Source organism: Drosophila sulfurigaster, chromosome 2R (genome assembly GCF_023558435.1).
Source record: "Drosophila sulfurigaster albostrigata strain 15112-1811.04 chromosome 2R, ASM2355843v2, whole genome shotgun sequence".
NCBI lineage: Eukaryota > Metazoa > Arthropoda > Insecta > Diptera > Drosophilidae > Drosophila > Drosophila sulfurigaster.
The window spans coordinates 20,254,870-20,269,845 of NC_084882.1; the positions used below are offsets into that span (position 1 = coordinate 20,254,870).

Sequence of the window (14,976 nt, forward strand, 5' to 3'; positions counted from 1 at the left end):
TAACCGCAACGCAAACTTTTGGCCAAGCCAAATGGCGTCGTTAATTTTTACTGTCTGCCTCTCGCTCGCTAACGCAACCGAACGAAACCAAAACCAAACCAAACCACACCAGAATAGAACAGAAGAGAACGGAACAGAACTGAGCTGAGCTGAGTAGAAAAGAGCAGTTCATCCTGACAGTGAACCCAACCATGCAGCCAAATAGTCAAACAGCAAGGCAAAAGTTATAGCCATCTGCAGTTTCAATTATCTAGTTGCGAGCCAGGGAGACAAACACTTTCATGTGGCCAACCGATCTTTCGACTGCTGCAAAAACTCTTTGGCCAACTATTTGTGTTGCGTTGAAGTTCGCATAGCTGAAATACCCGAAATTGATTTCCTTTGTCATGTCAGCAACTCGTATAGCTGACACTTCCACTTCCATTTCCCTTTAGCCCTTTAAGGCTATGCAAATCAGCTCATTTAAGGTCGAAGGCAGACTCGAGAGTAAAGTTGAAGTAAAGCCTTTTCAATTACCAAAACTGTGGCCAAAACTTTTTGGCCATGACCAAGCAGATGGGCTATAAAGCTTAGCCTTGTTGCTCCATAAAAGAGTCGAAAGTTTCAATCAATTGGCCCGCCGTAGCATCGGAAAACATCAGCTCACAACATGGTTTTTTTACTTAGTTCTTCTTCGTCTCAGCAGAAGAAGAAACTCTGCCTCTATTTGCTATGCTGCTCCTTTTGACCTATATAAATAAGTCGTAGGTATAGCTTGGAAGCTAAGCGCTGTGTCTGCTGTCATAACTGGTTCGCGAAGAGGTTCAGAGGCACTCTTTAAGGATTTACTGTCAAACTCAATTTGTGACTGCCATGTGTGCTCTCCTCAACTCTATGTATGTTTGTGTGTGTGCTGAAGCAATCTGCTATTAATAGCATTTTCCAGCAGTGCAATACACTGAGCTGGGCAAGTGTGCGAGCAGCTCTGTGCTCGTAAGTCGCCCAGCATCTACCAGATTGTGTATGGCTCTTAAGAATCAACTTAAATGCTTCACATGACATGCACTCACTCTCTTTCTCTCCCTCTCCCACTCTTCGTTCCCCCTTTTTACCCATCTGGCAAAACCCTTCAAGTCCTGACAAGCACAGTTCGAGTAGAACTAGCAACAAAAATGAGAGAAAAAAAACTAAAAACTAGAATTCTTTTATACTCGTCACTTTAATGAGCAAGTTTTTATACCCTGCCGAAGTACTAATAAAGAAAAAATATTACTCATTTAATTTGTTTGCACTTACGAGGTATATTCAAGATAGAATAATATATTATAATGCAATAATCTTTGTAGCAAAGCTACGACACTTATTAGTATATTTTATTTATTGGGAAATTTAAATTTAAGTAATATTGTTGATGTTGTGATTTTCCTTAAATAAGCTATAGAATTCCAAAAGTAATTAGTTTTCAAGATTTTTAAGATATTTTGAATGCGCTTATTGGAATCGAAATTCATAATAAATCAAGAAAAAAACTATGAAAGCTCTAATTTACTTGTCATAAATTACCAAAATTATTTTGACTATATCTAACGTGCTCAAAATATGGATATTTTATATTTTTAAAGTTACTCTATTAATATTTTAATTGCATAATAATTTCAGTAGCTCAACAACAGCCACCAATTAGATGTTTATCTGTTAATGATATCGAATAGCTCCTCAATAAAACTCTGAAGCCTAATTAACATCAGAACAAATAGATCGCCATAAGAGTAAATCGTGCGAGTTCATTGGGCCGATTAAGCATATGTAATCCTAACCTTATGAGGACCCACAAATAACTCCTGCAATGGTCTAAACGTAATGCCCGTTTTAAGGGTATAATAAAGATTATTTATAATCATGCTCGCTGGGGCACAACGCATCCAAGCAAAAGCGAGCGACTCGACTCATCGCTTCGCTCCAAATTCATAAGCCTCTGTACAGGCACTCCCCCTTGTCCCTGACCCCTTTCTCTCTGCAACACACTCCACACTCTCCATATTTGCTGTCATTGACTAGAGGGGAAAGGAATGAAGAGGTAGCCGTATCGCTAACTTAACTGTGCGCTTAAAGCGGCTCAGATGCTGCCTCACATGTATGGGGATTAGATATTTCAAAAGTTTCTGACCCAAAAGGATTTGCCCAGCGAGTGTGGGAGGGAGAGAGAGGTGGAGAAAGGTAGCGAGAAAAACGAGAAGAGAAGGATGTATATTGGTGCACATGGCAAACAAACGACTATGGTTTTTTGTTTGCTTGACTTTGTTGCCACTTGGCAACAATAGCAACATGCCATGTGGCAACAGAGAGTGAGAGCGAGGGTGAGCGAGAGCGAGAAGGGCAGTCGAGTAGATTCTGCCTATTTGCCTGAATAGCCATTATCTTCATCTTCATCATCATCAACAACATCGATGGGTTTTTTTGGGGTGGCAGCTCTGTGTGTGTGTGTGTGTGTGTGTGTGTATGGCAGCCACACAATACTCGCTCGACAGTTTAGGGTCTAACCCCTTTTTTGCGTTTCTGATCTATGCCGCACACACAGCTACCATACATCGAGAAAAGTTTCGTGGCGCCACAAATACCAGAGCAGCCACCTTGCTCTCCCTCTCGCTACCGCTCCCGATGACTGTTGCTCAGTTGTCATGGCAAATTTTTGAAAGGAGATATTCAATTTGCTCAGCACTCATAATACGCTTGCTAAGAGGCTTGAAGTTTTCGTTTCGCTTTTGGTTTTGCTGCTGCTTTAAGTAGCCACAAATTGAGGCAACAAATCTCTTATTTGTTACAACTAATTTGATCAAGTGGCGTGACGATAAAAAGCAGCCAACTTCCGCCCAGAGTGCTTAATTATGTTCCAAGCACTTTCTGACTTGCTGCCACGATTTATTGCAACTGGAGCTTGCAACAATTGTCAGGCAATTAAATTTATTAGTCGCAAATGTTTGTGTGTTAGTGTTGTGTGCAAGGTTGCAAGGATTATAACACGAAAAATGTCAAAAAGAAAGAAAGTAGTTCAACGTCATCAGAGCACAATGGCCCAGGTATATGACAGCGGTTGTGTGTGGCATGCTGCCTTGCGGCTGCATGGGGCATGACTCAGTGAGTCCATAAAAATTCAAACAATACGGCAAAGCTCATCAGGCGCATCAGCAGGTCTTAGCCATGGCCCAAAGCTGCCAACAAATCCGTTTCAATATGAGGAGCGAGCGACAAGAGCCGAGAGCGAGGCATGGACACGAAAAGAGTCCTGCGGGGAACGGAGAGGAATGCAGTCAAATTTACAATTTAAAATGCATGCATAATGAATATGTTTGCAGCCAAAGACTTTCAGTATGCCACAACACAAGGACACACCCCGCAGCAACAACAACAACAACTCACTCTTGCGGCAAGCAACAAAAACAAAACAAGACAAAATAAAAAAGAAGCAAAAAACTGGAAGAAAGAGCTTTGGTAAAAAAAAGAGGGCAGAAAACCATCAACAAGGCCACTCAGCTCAGCACGACTCGACAAAATCCTTAATCTGTGCGAATGATGCTTAACGAAGAGCCACAGCAGAAGCAACAGCAACGGAAGCAGCTTCAGCCCCAAACCGAACTTTGCCAAATTTAACCGAACTAGGTTTTAGTCCTTGTTTTGTTTTGCATTAGGAAAGTACTACTGGCAACATCATACAACATGCTGCTGCTCCCCATCAACTACTGCTGCTGTTGTTGCTGCTGCCTCTGCTGTGTGCACATATTTGCTGTACTTTGTTTGCTTGCTGTTTTGCCTGGGCAACTGACAACAGGGGCATCAGAAAATGGGGGGCAAGAACACGTCGTCAGGAGTCTGTTGCTGCCCCCCCTTCTATGGTTTTTCTTTCAGGAATTTTTGCATAATTTCGTTAGTAAAAAGTATGCTTTTGTCTGTGCGGCAGCAGCAGCAGCAGCAAATTCAATGCGAAATACAATACACATACGACCCGTTGCACAGCACTTGACTTTACACATACACAGAGACACACTCGCACACACACACATGCTTAACCTATACCCAAACCTTTGGATTCATCTCTCAAATTTCGTGCTCAAATTTCCGTTTTCTAATTTCTAATTTAATTAGGCGCGTGGCACATGACGCTGCTCGTAAAGCCCAACGCAATCAGATGCTCGATGTATGTTCATGTGTGTGTATATGTGTGTGTGTGTGGGACACAAACAACCACACTCACACACACCCACAAGCAATGTGTCCCTGTTGATCCACACATAGCTCCCTTCTCATAGCTGGTATTTACATATGAGCAACATTTTCATTACGTGCTGCTGCTGCAAGCCAATGCCACAGAGCCTGTCCCTGACCCCACATTTTGCTCCTTCCTGGGCACCCTCTTATTGTTGCGCTCTCGCGATAACGTTGGGGGAGTGCGAACAGAATTTCCACTGCGACAATTTTTCACATTTTTCATATTTCCCGTTTGGCTGGCTTTTTATTGCTGGAGTTTCCTTTAATTGTCGCACACGTGGCAACACCAAATGGCACTCAACGTTCGCGTTCATGCTTGTGACTTCGCTCGCTTGTGTGTGTGCGTTGCAATATTGATTGGTCGCGCAACGCATTGATTAAGTTTTCCGGTTTATAATTATTTTAGTGTAATTAAAAGTTGCCCTTGGCAACTTGACTCTCTTGCACAGCCACAGCTAGAGCTACAGCACCGACCACAGCTGCTCCAACCACTCATGACCTTCCCTTTCCACTTTCAACTTGCGTTGTTATTGAGTCAACTTTGTGCACCGTATGTTAGGTCAAATATTAAAGAGTCATAGCAAACAATTCCCAAAGTGTGCCATTGCTAAAAAAGTTTCATTTTCATAGAAAATTTGCCAGCATGAAGGTTGAAGTGAGGGTTTGGGAGCCGAAAGGGAAGGGAGGAAGCTGCATGTGCGTGCGTATGCGGGATTTAGCTGGGAATGCAGTCAACTATTCAATGGGTTCACACTTGATAAATGTTACGAGAGACGCCATAAAAGCCCATTAAACACATTTCAAATTGAAAAGTCATGCTTTGGGGTCACTCACTCCCTCCCATTCATCCCCCGCCTTCTAACCTTCACCCACACTCCCTCCACCCTTAGCTCTCTTACTATTTGCATACCAAACACACACAGTTTACATAATGTTTTACATAAATTTTACTTTGAATACTTCAAGTTTGGCCAACCGTTCGTCCCTTTTGCGTGCTCGTCCTGTCTGTCGGCCTTTCAGCGACCATTAGCCAAAAGCTTTTATAAACTGCAACTCCCCGAACGTTTCTGTCTCTCTCTTCTCCCAAAAATAAGCTCAGATGGAAAAGTTTATACTTCGATTACTTGGAAAAGATTTAATCTGTGTCCAGTCAGCTAAATAAAAAACCGCATTGCTGTATTTGCCAGACCAAACTAACTACAATTAAATAATTGACACAGCAAATATAATGTGTACTGCTATGGTAAATGCATGACGAAAGAATACCCTGAGTTGTTTTTAACTGCTGCGAAAATAATTATTGAAAGTAACGAATTTATAAAAATCCATTAAAATTGTTCTTATTTGTAATAAATATATCGAAATAATGAAGAGGTGTTGGATTACTGGAAGTATAAATAGTATAAGGCTGATGCATAAAACGATTTATCAAAATAGATTTTATACTTATGAAGCACAGTGGGGGTCGACCCTTTTTATACCCGCTACCCTTAGGAAGATCGGAGTAAATTATATGTTATCTTTGTGACTGCAGGAAACGAATTTAACGGGCAAAAGGATGAATCTCCGACCTATATATAAAGTATATGTATTCTTGATCAGCGTCAACAACCGACACGTTATAGACATGCCTGTGTGTATGTCTGTCGATATATTTCAAATATAGTACTACATTTTTTTTGGTATTGGAGAACATGATGTAGAACATGCGCTAGGTTGGAAGTCTCCTAAGAGCCGCAAGCACATTAGTTTGTATTATAAACTATGTGATAAAAAAAAAAGGTGCCAACGACGAGACAAATCTTTCTCTTTTTCTCAAACTCAGTGCACTTTTTGTCAGATTTCTTAATTGCCTCAGAGTTAAGGATGCCTACAAGGACATAGCTTTCAAGTCTCTTACTTTTATAATCTCTCTGTTACGACACAAGCTGAGCTGTTGCCGTTTTTCTGCTGTCTCATCCATTAGCATGAGTATCTTATAATCCCTGCACACAGTTACGTTTTCTCCTTTTTTTTTGCTTTCTAAAAAGCTCTTCAAAGGGTATAGAATAACTACGCAAATCCTTAAGATTATGCCGTTCTTTAAAGAGTGCGTTTAGACCACTTGCAAGCTGAGACACACTTTAAGTGTTTGCCCACACACACACAACACACACATCATAAATTTCGTGCCTTACAAGAAATGTGCCTACTATTTAGAAGTTACTCTAATATATACTCCCACACTACACACACATACGCACAGACACACACATACTCACAAACACCATCACACTCAGACACGATACGAGAAATGGGCCTTAATAATGTCTTGACCATTATCCTGCATATAAAGTTGTTCATTTGCTTGTATTTTTGTGTTTCTCTGTGTTTTTTTTTTCGCTTGTTTCATTCTCGTTGTTGGCTTTGATTTCGCCCCCAGTCACCGACGTCGTCATCATTGTGTATGCTGTGTGGGCTTTTGGCGCTTTTCCAGAGTGTTTCACGATCTTGGTTTTTGGCTCCACACACACACGTGCACACATACAAACACACATCGATTGTTGTCGTTGTGCTCATTGTTGTTGCTCTTGTTGTTATTGCCATTGTGTTGCATACATAATAAATTTTATGAAACGTAAATTTTTATCGAAACCAATTTTTGGCAGTGCCATAAAACGACACGAAACAAAACTTTCTCCGCGCCCGTGCTCTGCCCCTCTCTCTCTATCGATGTATGTTTGAATGTGTGCTTGGCTTTCATAATAAAAATCGAATGTTTTATTTATGTTTTCCTACGATTTGTAAAGATTCGCTCAATGGCTTTTCTCACTCTTCCAATTTGTTTGGCAAGAGAAGCCTTTAGGTACATCGAAGTCTGAGTTTCTTCACTTTAATCATATTATGTCAAATTTATAATAATAATTCAAAACTTATTTTAAAAAACAAATCAAGCATTTATTTGACAATAAAATTTGTAATCATCAAAAATACCTCACATACTTAAAACTGTGAAGAATACTAATTTATCAGTTTTTCATTTTTGGTTTCGAGATTATTTTCCGCCGCATTCGATATTAGCAATGCAAATGCCAACAGATAAATCATTTTCAATCATATTCATGAAAAACTATTGGAGCATTCCAAAGAGACGCCAACGCATCGAATGGAACCACAGACGGACAGACAGACGGACAGTCGGACAGCAAATATAGCAAATACTTTAACAAAACATAAATGGGAAATACGCATAAAATGCAAAACACACAGCACAGCAGAGCGGAGACAAACAGACGGACGGATGGACATCATGGCCAACAAATAGAAACAATGTCAACATTTTTTTGTTGTAAATTAAACAAGCAAAAATATTGCAAATAAAACGAACGAAAATGAAAATGAAACTGAAAACCGTGCGACCAACTGACACACACACAGACATATACACAGAAAAAACGCCAACCGAGCTGTTGATTTCGTTATATATAGTAAATTCGTTGTATATATACTAGCATTTTTTTGTATTTATCGTAGAATCGTATCGTTCATTTAACTGTTTGCTTTTGTTGACATTACAAAAAAAAAATAGTAAGAAGTTGATGAAAGAGGAGCATGCGTTGGGGGTTTGACAGGAAATGCGAAAATGTTTTCAAATCATTCATGCACAACAAACAGTCGTCTAAAAGGTGCGCCGCATTACGTATACGCATTACGTATACGTGCAGTGTGAACTTGGCACCAATAAATACACAAACGAAGAAGAGAGAGCAAAATTAAATGAATATAAACCGTTATTTGTCATTGGATTCAATCTGCCTATGGCAATCCGTTTGCCCATAATTGTATTATACACACACAAACAGAAAATTGTTAACCACAGCAGATTATGCATGCTGGGCTGAGCGACTGTCGACTGTCGACCGACGACTGGACCGAGTTGATGATATTAATTTGAAGGACGGTTTTATGACACACGCCAACACATTAAAACCAATCGCCAGTCAACCCATCCTTTTGTCTCTTTGCATCGCCATTTCGTGTGCTGCGTGTCATTAAAAATTCATCAGCTTTAATAAATTAATGCATTTATGTTGAACACAGGTAATGTAATGCCTACAGTTCCATAATTATTTTTCAATTATGCACTGCAGTTCGAAGTTGAGTATTAAGTGCGGCTGCACCTCAAGCAGTGCAAAAGTCTCTTGCGATTAAGCTCATCGGAGTAGAAGACCATTAACACACACACACATACACAGCAACACAGACAACTTGATTGAACTTTTGTAGGAGACTGTGTCGAGATTAATGCTAATGTGACAACTTAATCGAAAGCCATTTATAAGTCATGTCAAGTGGCGGCAGATACCTCGCCCACGTTATGACAACGCCGACGACAGTCGCTGTCAATGATGACGACGCCTAAGTGTAGGCAACGGCAAGCTAGCTAAAGGAGATGCCACAGCATGACAACGACAAATCCATAAAAAAAGAAACGAAGCGAAGCGAAGCGAGGCAACGTTAAATATTTGCATTAATTTTGGGGCTGCGATAAGTCAGACCGAGTCACAGGAGAAGTGAAAGTAGAATATTGTATACAGAGACCGTAGAACGTAGAAAGGAAACAGGAACATTCGCCCTGGCACTTACCCGGCAAGCCTGATGTCAGGCTGATAAGCAGCAATAGTTGCGCTATCAGCTCTTTGATGCTGCTCCGGTTGTTCATGATGCTGCTCCTGCTTCTGCTTGTGCTTCTGCTGCTCATTTTGTCGTTTATCGAGCGTCGTTGGCTGCTGCTGCTTCTTGCTGCCTCTTATCGCGCAATGCGTTACTTTGTCAACGACTTACTCTCGCTCTGGCTCACGCTGCTATCTCCCAGCTAGCTCTGTCTTGCTGCCACTTCAAGTGGATGTTAAGTGCCACGCACTTGACTTTTATTGCGCGGCACGAATGTTTACCGTTAGTAGACAACTAGTTTGCCACGTTTTGTTGCCAGTTGCCAAATTTTATGCCAATTTTCTTATTATTTTACATATGTTTTGCTGTTTTTGTGTTCTAAATGTAATAAAATATAAATAACGCATACGACGCGTGCTCCAAGGTTCATCACAACACTACAAAAAAGGTGAATCAATTAAACCAAAATGGAAATGGAAATTTCTAAAACGATTTGCAGTTGTTCTACTTGTATTTTTTTTGTATATTTTTGTTGTTGTTTATTTTTGCTGACACTTTTCACTCGGTTGTAAAGTTCAATTTGCTTTGTGACGAGGAAATTTGGCCAATAATTTGCATGTATTCAATATGCTGGCGAGTTTTTTGTGTGCTTTCTTTGCATTATTTATTATTATTATTATTATTTTTGTTATTGTTACGCGGCGCAGAGCAGTGGGAATGGTTGTTGTTCTTGGTCCTTTTGTTGTCCTTTTGCCGCATGCTATAATTTCACTTTGCACTGCACTGCAAACGTTGCACGCTCTGCTTTCGATTTGTGTTTGTGTTGCTCTTGCTATTGCATTTGCTGTTGTTGTTGTTTTTAATCAAGAATTTACACAGTCACCGCATCGGGCGTTGGTGGCAAACAAATTGTTGTTGTTATTGTTGCTTGTTGTATTTGCAGGCAGCGAAATGAAAGCACAATGCAAAATTTTCAATCAAAACTTTTTACTCGCTTTCCCAGCGCTGCAAGTTTGTTTTGCTGTTTTGTATTTTTTTTTTTTTTTTGTTTTTTTTTTTTTTTGTGTATTTTGTTGTTTTGCTTTTGTTGCTTTTTAGCGCTCGTTAGCCACGACTATCCTGTTCTACTTCTTCTACTTTTTTCAATTTTTAATGCAATTTCCACGCTTAACTGCACTTTTTGCCGTTTTTCTTCGTATTTTCCCTTTTCTTTTCTTTTTGAAATTTGCTGCTGCTGAGTCTCCAGCTGTTGTTGTTGTTGATGTTGTTGCTGATGCTGTTTCTGTTGCCGTTTTATATCGCATTTATTTACACGGACACAGCACTAACACTCACACACACGCACACAGATACAGATACAAACACACACTTGGAAAATATGCACACAATTTGCATTCTCTAGCCGTCTCTCTCTCTCTCTTGTACACTTTGTTTCTATCTCTATCTGCGTGTCTCTTTGGCTTGCTTTGTTTCCTGTTGCTCGCACAAATTCAAATTACTTTTGTCGTTATTGTTTGTATTGTTATTGTTGCCGGTTGTTATCATCGACGTTGTTATAGTTGTTGCTGCTTTTACATGTCATGTTCATTGCTTCAATTCAGTGTTGGCAGCTTGCTGTGTGACTGTCTGGCTGCTTTGCAACGACAACATGACTCTGCGTGGCAGCCACAAGATGTTGCTTCGATTTGGAATATGCTGCAGCTTCGCTTTTCCTTTGGGCCACGCCTTGGGCATCTTCACTTGTTTCACATGCCACAAAACTGTCTGCAACGAAAGCAAAACACGAGAAACACATTAAAATTTGTTCTGCAATAAATAAATAAAAAAAGAAACCTTTAAACGAATTCACATTAATAAGAAGTTGCTTTTGCACTCGCAATCAAGTGAAATAAGTTTGGATATTTTTATTAAATCAACACACACACATATGTATGCATATGCTACTGACAAGTGTTAGGGGTAGAGGGACAGGAGGAGGGGGAGGGGCAGGGACAGGCTTATTTAAAATTTCCTTTGAAGCAACTCTCAGATTTTCATAATTTATTAGTCCCAGCTTTTGCCGCTTCTTTGACGCTTTCATTGCGAACTTTTTTGTTTGATATTTCAACTTTTTTGCGCAGCATGAGTGATGCCCCATCTTGGTGCTACCCCATGCCACACACAGCTGCTGCTGCCACACGTCTGAATATGAGTTGTGTGTAGGCCGCAATATCATTCTCGGATTCTGGCCGGAAAATGCGTCACTCACTCGCCGTAGACTCGACGTCTACGCACAGTCGAAGGTTGCAGCAACTTCTGACTGATGGCTGTCTAGGCCTCTTTCTGTTTTTTTTTTGCTCCCAACCAACTTCTTGTTGCTTTGTTGCTGCAACCTCTGCAACTGCTGTTGATGTTGCAGTGGCAGCAGGCAAAGGTAAAGTGCATAAGAGCGCTATGCATTATGCTTTATTTTCCGCTTGACACCTTTGGGCGTCGTTGCGCATTTCCTTTCTGAGCAACCAGCATGCCAACCAACTCACCGTGCCACGCCTACTTGCCTCCTGCTTGGTTGTGCACTAGCTTTCTGTATGTGCATAAAGAGGCTTCTCTCTTCTGTTCTGCTCTGTTCTTTTTTAGCCTGGCCGAGAGGCTTAACTTTGCTGCAAGGCTACGTCGACGGTTGCTGTGGTACTCGACTCGTTGGTGGTCGTGGCGTCTCCCTGGCTTCTTATCAACGTGGCAGTCGACTGCCACACAGACGTCATGTCGTCAGTGCTGAATTGAAATTTATTATTCTGCTTTGTCGTGCGTGTATGTGCCAGGCACTTTTGTACCACACACTCACACACACATGCCACCAGCAGTGCCACCATCCCACATCCAACAGCAACCCTTTTATGAGTGGGTATTTAATATTTTAATGCAGCACCTCACCCCACCCCCACAGTCCCCTGCACACACCTTGACTACACTTTATAGCTGTTAATTGCTTTCCAGTCGGGCGCACGGCAGCAAGGGCGACCTTTGATGCTGTTGTGATCGCACTTAAGGATATTGTTTACATGTCTCAATTATCCTTTGACTACCACCGAGTCGCGCATACCACTTCGCAGTCCACTTCCTCTGCTTGCTTGACTGACGCGATTTTTTCCAGTTTCTTTTGTTCTTTGTTTCAAAGCAAACTTTTGACAGCCTTGAAGTCTGACACTGCACATCAAATGCGAGGCCTCTCGAATTTCCCATTTGCCATCGACTTGAACAAATTACAGAGCAATTGCGAATTGCTAAAATGAAGATTGAGGGCCAAGAGCGAGCTGAGAACTAGTCTTGAATACCAGATTGTGCTTTTGCCCAGCACTCTTATATAAACCTAATGCGTGTGCTAATACTGTAGATTCATTCCCTCCATGCTTCGCCCCTAGCTTAGTCATTTTAGATAGCCATCATCGAGCTGTAGGCAATTTGTGGCATCGCAGCCTAAGTGGAAGTAACGTTAGGGTTTACTTTTTGCTGAATGAGAGACAAAAAAATAAAAGTTGTTGCCACTTTTTCTTGGTTTTTTTGTGTGTTGCTGACATTTGCCGTTTCGCCGCTTAACTCGAGACAAGGAGACGAGGCATGAGGATGTTGGGCGAGAAATTATGCAAAGATTGTGTGCAGAACTTGAGACAGACCCAAACAAGAAGCAGAAGCAGAAGCAGAAGAAGGGCAGTCAAGTTGCCTTAACAGAGGTCAGTGCTGGGCACGAAAACTTTCTGTCGAGTGACATGTAAATTTTGCCACAGGCAGTGCGCCATTTTGTTTTTTTGCTGCCACACGAAAGAGTTGAATGCAACAAAAAAGAGACGAGCAGAAAGAGAAGGAGAAAAAAACGAGAACTACGTCGACATGATGATAATTTGGCATACTCGACGACCATCAGCGCATTGCCCAGGAGCCACATTTTCTTTTCATGAAAATCAGTTAAATGAGTTTGTTTACATGTCTTGGGCTTGGGCTGCAAAACAGGCGAAACGGCAAAACCGGAAAACAAAAACACACGCTTTAAATGTATGCAAAGTGTGTGTGGCAGAGAGTGCGGCGGAGGAGGAGGGGTTGGGGTGTGTTGTGGCATATTGTCTGGACGCTGTGGCGGCTCGTTTTTCTACGGAAATAAATGTAAGAAAAATCCCCATACAATTTACGTTTTGCAGCCTAAAAGTATGCAGCATGTAATTTGCGTTTTGTTTGCCCTACACGTTGTTCACGCTCGTTGTTGTTTTTGCTGCTGTCGCTGCCGTTGCTGCTGCCGTTTGCTTTATGTAATTTGCATGTAAACATGTGCTTATTTTCATGCCTCCTGGCAACCACACATACACTCACACACACACAAACACACACAAGCAGACATGCACACTCACACCTAGAGAGCACGCGAATTTACGCCAAACATCAAATGATTTTGTTTAACATATTTTGTTATTAAGTGTGGAAATGTGCATATTTTGTTCAAGCTGCCTTTTCCTCTACTCATGAGTATGTATATGTTACTGCGTATGTGTGTTGGTGTGTCTTTGTGTGAACCCTTTTTAGGCAGCTCCCTGTTCGTGCCTGCAGTAAATTTCCGTTTGCCATCATTCAGTCAGCGAGCTGAGCTGGTGATGAGGCATGAGGCAGTCGCATACTTCAGCTGAACTCTGTGTTGCATGGACTTCTTAAATTATTGGCTACAGCTATAAACTGCACGGCTCTAAGCTCTGCCCCTACAACACCCACTAAAACTGAACTATGAACTTTCTACTGCCCGCTTTCTTTTTTTTTGGTGGTCTTTGCGAATTATGTTCTGTGGAAAGTTCAAACACATTTCTTCGGTTTACTTCGACTGCAGCTGCCTCTCGCCTGGTGACTGACATTTGGCAATTGACAATTGACAGTTGGCCCAAAAACTTTGGCCAATTAGTGCTGTCAAGCCACGCCTGCCACGCCCCAGAGTCTAGACGGAGTCTTCTTTGGCGATGCACTTCAGCTGCAGCTCACGTCAGCAATGCGTTGGCTACCAATTTGTTTGCCCTCGCACACACACACACACACGCACATACCCTCAACCCTAGTTGGCCATAACAATTTCTGTTGGCCATTTGGCCGTGTTGCATATAAAGCGGCATTAACTCCAGGCAGAACGTGGCCACACTTTCTAATGCTGCTGCTGCGCTTTGAGGCAACCCAATCAACGATACGTTGAAGTCTTCTTCCCTCAGTCCCTCCCTTTGCTTATGCTGCACGCTCTCTCTTTCATTGTCTAGAGGTTTTATTGTCGTAAGTCGAAGACATGGCTGCCCCCCCATCGCTTAAATGTTTGCATTACTTTACTCATGGCTCATGGCTCCTGGCTTATAGCTTGTAATGGTAAATGTGTTTAAGCCTTTGTTGTTACAACGCAGTATGCCCGTTATTGTAACTGCCACGAGTGGGTGGAAAGAGGCAGCTTAGTAAATACAAAGTGTTAAATGCTTGGGGCTTAGGGCTTGCCACTAGCTGCAGTCTGAATATATATATATATACGATATTTGTAGCTATGAATAGATGTGGATGCATATTAAAACTCAACAAAAGCGTTGTATTCATTTCTTATTTAAAACTACCACTCAGATGCAAGTGTATATGTATCTGTATCTGTATCGGTATTTATAAATGTATCTGTAGCACATGCATCGTTTGATAGCTAGAGCTCCGCCAAAGTGTGTTTATTTATTGAACTGTGAATAAATATTTTTTTGCCGGTCAACAACTTGAAGCACCTTCAACTCAGACAGACTCTAAGCGATTTGATAGCCAGCTTCGGCTCCCCCACTTTCACCTTTACGAAGACGAATCGATAAGATACTTGAGGCATGACTGTGTTGACTTTGCAGTTTGCAGTTACGAGTGTGTACTGTAATTATGTGAATGTCTGTACGTGAGTGTGTGTGTGTGTGTTGGCTGTAACCTAATTCAGAGCATGGCTTAAATGGACTTACAGTCTATTGACTCACAGAGTTTTATATGCGAATGGGAATGCGAGTGTGTGTGAGATGCAAGCTTACCCATTGATTGTCTTCTTGCCCCATAAAAAATTGGACTCTT

The 14,976-nt window shown here is 41.4% G+C and overlaps 1 protein-coding gene across 1 annotated transcript in view; it reads right to left on the reverse strand.

Moving 5' to 3' along the window:
* The window catches only part of LOC133836222 (uncharacterized), a 120,530-nt gene that overhangs the window by 64,624 nt on the left and 40,930 nt on the right, over nt 1-14,976 (reverse strand). Inside the window, 1 exon segment of the mRNA XM_062266588.1 lies at nt 8,869-10,659. Coding sequence (XP_062122572.1) covers nt 8,869-8,983 — 115 coding nt within the window. The 5' untranslated portion in view covers nt 8,984-10,659.